General features: G+C 43.9%; 1 protein-coding gene across 1 annotated transcript in view; it reads right to left on the bottom strand.

Moving 5' to 3' along the window:
- LOC102247815 (cytochrome P450 2C19-like) overlaps positions 1-2,047 on the bottom strand; it is a 7,764-nt gene extending 5,717 nt beyond the window's left edge. The window contains exon 1 of the mRNA XM_014531559.1: positions 1,709-2,047. Coding sequence (XP_014387045.1) covers positions 1,709-1,876 — 168 coding nt within the window. The 5' untranslated portion in view covers positions 1,877-2,047. The remainder of the gene's footprint in view (positions 1-1,708) is intronic.
- Positions 2,048-5,943: the final 3,896 nt, after the last annotated feature.

Here is a 5,943-nt window from a genome sequence, read left to right as displayed (position 1 = left end):
CAGCCTGGGTGAGGGGCTGATGGCTGTTTGCAGGCTGGCCACAACCTCCAGCCACCCAAGCTCCCAGTGGAGGCTGGCTGGAAGCAGGCATCTGGGATTATTTGTCTTCTATAATTGAAACTTTGTTGCCATGAGCGGAGGCCACAGCCAGCTCAGGGCAGGTGGGAAGCTTGGCTTCCTCCATCACTGGGGCAACCAAGCCTCCTGCTTGCTCCAGCTCCATGGCTGCCAGCGGCCATCTTGGTTTGGTTAATTTGCATATTGTCGCTCTGATTGGCTGGTGGGCGTGGCTTAGGGCATAGCGAAGGTATGGTCAGTTAGCGTCTTTGTCTTTTATTAGTGTAGATTCTGTGACATGGTCTAGAATATTTCTCAAGTTAATACATAAATATGAAGGTGATTGTTAACAGCTGCCACTTATGTGCCCGGCAACAGCCTGGGTAAATTGTACATGTATTGCAATTAATCTTCAAAGCAGCATCATCAGCGGTTCATTTGCCCCACTTACCTATAAGGAAATGGATGTCAGAGAATTTCAGTGCATTTTCTGCATCCCCTAACTGCTATGTACAGATTGAAATTTGAGCCTCTGTTTATGAAACCTCAGATCCTTTAGCAATATGTCAATCTCCAATGATCCCACCTGCTCCTTCAGGATCACCCGGGGAGCTCTTGCCATCAGAATTCTGATTCAGTAGCCCTGTGATGAGTACTGGAATCCTATACTTAAAGAAACTCACCCTGGATGATCCTAATGCCCAGCCCAGTTCATGATCCTCTGTATTACTAACACAGAAGGAGGGAGCACCACGGGGGCAGCGCTAGGACATGCGGCAGCTCATGGACAAGCAGTTTCTTCCACCTTCAGCAGTCCGGGCCACGGGCAGCCACAGAGCTGCTGACTGTGCCCAAAGGATCCTGTTACCAGCAAGCTGGCCCTGATAACTTCTCTCTTTCACTCACACTATTCCTAATCCCAGTTTTTTCCTTGACATCAGGCATAATTTGCTTCCTTTGAGAAGTACAGTTTTCCTACCTATTCTGAACAAAACACGGTGTTTATATAATAGACTAGAGGCCCAATGCACAAAATTCATGCAAGGGGCTTGGCCCTCGCAGCCCCGGCTTCATCCGAAAGGTAGTCTGGAAGGACGTCCAGAAGGTCGTTCAATTGTCCAGTCTAATTAGCATATTATGCTTTTATTATTATAGATGACTTCCTTTTTAAATTACATTTATTGGGTGACATTGATTAATAAAATTATATAGGTTTCAGGTGTACAATTCTATATGTCATCTGAATATTGCATTGTGTGCCCACCACCCAAAGTCAAATCTTCTTCTAGTGACTTCTTGAATGAAATTTCTAATCAAAAACATCTCTCTTACCATTTATCTTCAGCTAAAAATCACCGTAAATAATGGGAAAATAAACAGGGCAGCAGCTCTCCCATCTTTTGCTACTTTATTTTTTTATTGTAGCCTACAGAGACCTAAAGTACCTCACTCATAAAATGCCTTAGTATTTTATTTCGCTGTTCTTGTGGGTGAAAAACCAAAAGTAATACTCTACGGGGAGTACTTGCTTTACAATGACATGCTTTAATGATTTTATTTTAACACATATTTTAATAACTATTTTATTTAGAAGTAGATGTTAATTTCCTTACCCATGGCAAGCTGCTGGAAGAACACAAAACATACTCACATTGCTTAAGGACTTGCTGATGTTCTTCACATCTAGCTGGAGTAAGTTTCCAATAATTGGAAGAGGAGTAGGGCCAGGTGGAAGTTTCCTTCTTCCAGAGCTCTGTATCCACAGTGACAGGAGAAGCAAACAGGAGAGACAGAGCACCAGGAGCACAACCGGGCCCATCGTAACGCTCTCTTCCTACTGAGTCTACTGGGAGCTTAAACTCCAAATGCTCATAACACTCTCTGCTACTCAGCATGTGCCTCTTTGACTGGGAGGGATCTAATCAGCTAGATCTAGTTACTTTCATCTTTCTTCCTCCAAGGGACTTTGGTCTGTTGCTCAGTTACAAATCCCTATCCCTGAGATTCTGGTTTAATAAGTTTGGGGTAAAGCCAAGCTACTGTTATTTATTTTGAAACACCCACATGGTTAAGAACCAGTGAAGTAAATGTTTTGATTAAAAAAAATTGCTCAACATTCTTGCCAGCCCCAACGTGGCTCAGTGGGTTGGAGTGTCATCTGGTACACCGAAAGGTTGTGGGTTCGATTCCCAGTCATGACTGAGAAGGTTGTGGTTTCCATTCCAGTTGGGGCCCATAGAGGAGGCAACCGAAAGACGTTTCTCTTGCATATCGATGTTTCTCCCTCTCTCTCTCTCAAATCAATAAAAACATATCCTCAGGTGAGGATTTTTTAAAAAATTGTTCAATATTCTGGATTCATAGATATTAACCAGTTGAGAATTCACACCTTGGGGGGCAATCCTTGTCTATAAACAAGTGTTTATCCTTTAATGCTTTATCAAACACTAGGATACTTTGTCCTTGGAAATGAGAGCCTTTTTAAAAATACTAGTATATATTTTTATTGATTTCAGAGAGGAAGGGAGAAAGAGATAGAACATCAATGATTTGAGAGAATCATTAATCGGCTGCCCCCTACATGCCCCACACTGGGGACCGAGCCCACAACCCGGGCATATATGCCCTGACCGGGAATCAAACCGTGACCTCTTGGTTCATAGGCCAATTCTCAACCACTGAGCCACACCAGCTGGGCGGAAATGAAAGCCTTTTGAAGGACCATACTAACAGCATAGCTAGCTAAACATAAACTAGGGAACGTAACTCATTAATCTTGAATCCCCAAATTGCATTGCTAGTTAGTTAAGTAAATTTATACACATTTTATTTTTTTATTTTTTTTTAAATATATTTTATTGATTTTTTACAGAGAGGAAGGGAGAGAGATAGAGAGTTAGAAACATCGATGAGAGAGAAACATCGATCAGCCGCCTCCTGCACATCTCCTACTGGGGATGTGCCCGCAACCCAGGTACATGCCCTTGACCGGAATCGAACCCAGGACCCTTCAGTCCGCTGGCCGACGCTCTATCCACTGAGCCAAACCAGTTTCGGCAATTTATACACATTTTAACAACAAACTCTACCCCCACCAAAAATAAAAAATCTGAAAAGAGACATTATTAATTTTTATTTTTCCAATGGAGAAAGGAAAACTCAGAACAGGACACCCATCTAGTGTCACAAAACTGGGATTGGAAATTATATTTTCTAATGCCCATTGTGATGCCCTATGGCTGCCTCAAGAAAAATTTTAGGAAAATAAAACCAACTCCCCCCTGAACATTAGTTTCTCTGAGTATGCACCCCACTGACTGGTCACAAAGTAATAAGACTTCATGTTAAATGGAAGGCCTTATTTGACTCCAAGCATTAAAAGGCCTTAGACTCTCAAGAGAAGAAATGAAAGACAATCTCCCCTCCTCGTCTCTCCATCAGTGCAGATCACTGCAAAGGTGAAAATGCACAGGTAACAGGGAAGAACCCACGTCAGAGAATTTAGGGGGAGGCTTCAAAAGCCCATCACCTCCCACCCACCTCCAGACACAGTGTTTTCTGTCACTTTGTTGGCCTGTCATTGTCGCAAATAATGGAATGACGTGTGCGCTGCAAGGTAGGGAGGTTTTAGATAGGACCGCAGGCATGGACTCTGGAAGACAGAAGACAGGGAATTCCTTGAACAGACTCACAGCACGAACCAGCATAACATGCAGACCTCGTCAAGGGGAACATTTAGTGATCATGAGAAGCCAGATGTCAGTGTAATGGCCTACATTATCAGATCACCAACAGTAATGCCCGTAAAGACACCATCATATTTGTCCTAACTTGATTAGTGCAGCTACTTCTAAGCTCTTTTAGTAAGGAAAATTAAGACCGGTCAAGGCCCCATTTACACAATGTTTTATCCCTCGTGTTAACAGGGAGACTGACAGTTTACAGAATTTTCACTTCCATCGCATCTCTTTTGATACACTCAATTACCTTTGCCTAAGGGAAAGTCATGCCCATTTGAATAAATAGGCGCTGGCCTCGACATTTCAGCACCTTGGCTAAGGACATGACGTCCTGCACTCTTGCTCAGCAGTCAACATTCCTGTCAAGCAAGTTCCCCAGCATTTGCTGAGTGTGTGCTGTGTATGCTCCAGCATTCGTGGCTTACCTTAATCAGTGACTATCAAGTAAACACGAACTGAGTCAATATTGCAGCAGCTCAGGCTGACTGAGCAGGGTCAGAAAAGTTTAGTTTTGTAACCTTCTGAACTTGAGTGAGTTCAGGTGTTGGCAAACCCTCTATCTGGGACTAAGAGCAGCCAGTGTTTGCTTCCTGACTCACACAGCTCTGGACTTTACACGCACCCTGCTACCAAATTTGGATGAAACGAACTCAGTGGCTCTATTTTCACACAACCACATCCGTCTTTGAGAAATTCTTTACTTTCTGACACAACCATCACCTTGTACTCCTGCCCCAGCTCTCTAATTGGCCATTTCTCCGGAGAACCCTGGTTCTTAGTGTAAAGTGTGGCTTAGAAGTGAAGACCTGTGCACTAGGAGTGCTCATCGCTATGGGGGTCACAGCTACCGGGCTACTCAGGGAACAGAGATATAATATGTGTAATGCACGTATGCATTTACTTATTTGATCAATTCCCCTGTGGTACCAACGTCCTATTTCTGCTACCACACCCTCCGCTGGGTGAGGATATTCTCCTTACACCACTTGGGCTACAATAATCACACCAGGCCACCCCTCCTTGTGGATGCCCCCCTTACCCTGCTGAGGCCCAGGTACTCCCTGCCAGACTGCCCCGGGTATGGACACTGTTTTGCCTCTGATACTCCACCCTGGGGCACCCATCTTACCCTGCTCGGCCTCTGCTCCGCAGGTCAAGGTGCCACCCTCATGTGGCCACTCTCGTCAGCACGGGTGGACTTCAACTCCCCAAACCGAGCAGCTTCTCCCAGTTGTCCTTGGAGGTGCCCGCCTCACCTCTGCTGGATGGTGATCCCAGGCCTGACTGCCTGTCCATGAGGGTGCCCTCTTCCCTCTCCTTGGCTCTAAGTCCGATTGCGAGGCAGCCGCATCCTCTGTACCAATACCCTCCTCTCCCCACTCAAGCTCTGACACCCCAATAAATAAACAACAAATAAGTAAATCTCAACCATAAAAACAAAGAAATTTAAAATGGATATACAATCTAAATAAACAACAAATAAGTAAATCTCAACCATAAAAATCTCAACCATAAACACAAAAAAATTTAAAATGGATATACAATCGATGTTTCTCTCTCATTCATATTTCTCTCTCTCCCTCTCCCTTCCTCTCTGTCTCTAAGAAAACAATAAAAAATAGATTAAAAAAATTTGCCCTGGCCAGTGTGTCTCAGTTGGTTGAGCATTGAGATCACCGGTTCAAATTCTGGTCAGGGCACATGCCCAGATTGTGGACGCGATTCCCAGTAGGGGAGGCAGGAGGCACAACTGATCAATGTCTCTCTCTCTCTTTTTCTCTCTCTCCCTTCCTCCTTCTCTCCCTCTCTTCCTCACTCCCTCCCTCTCTCTCGTTTCCTCTCTCTCTAGAAATTCAATAAAAATATATGTAAAATGGACATAAGCCATGAAAGGACAATTCACAAAGAAATAAAAGCACAAGGAGCACATGCAGAAGTGATCAGCACTACCCCAGAGGGACACTAATGAAAAGACTGAGATACCATTCGCACCCGTGAAAAAGACTACATTTTATTTTTTTTATTTTTTTGAATGTTCTTGCTTCTTAGAGATATTTCTTTTTTTTTCTTTTTTAAAATCTTTATTGTTCAGATTGTTACATTTGTTCCTCTTTTTCCCCCCATAACTCCCCTCCACCCAGTTCCC

The sequence above is a fragment of the Myotis brandtii genome, unplaced genomic scaffold (assembly GCF_000412655.1).
Source record: "Myotis brandtii unplaced genomic scaffold, ASM41265v1 scaffold810, whole genome shotgun sequence".
NCBI classification, from domain to species: domain Eukaryota; kingdom Metazoa; phylum Chordata; class Mammalia; order Chiroptera; family Vespertilionidae; genus Myotis; species Myotis brandtii.
This window is presented reverse-complemented; position numbering and strand designations above follow the sequence as displayed.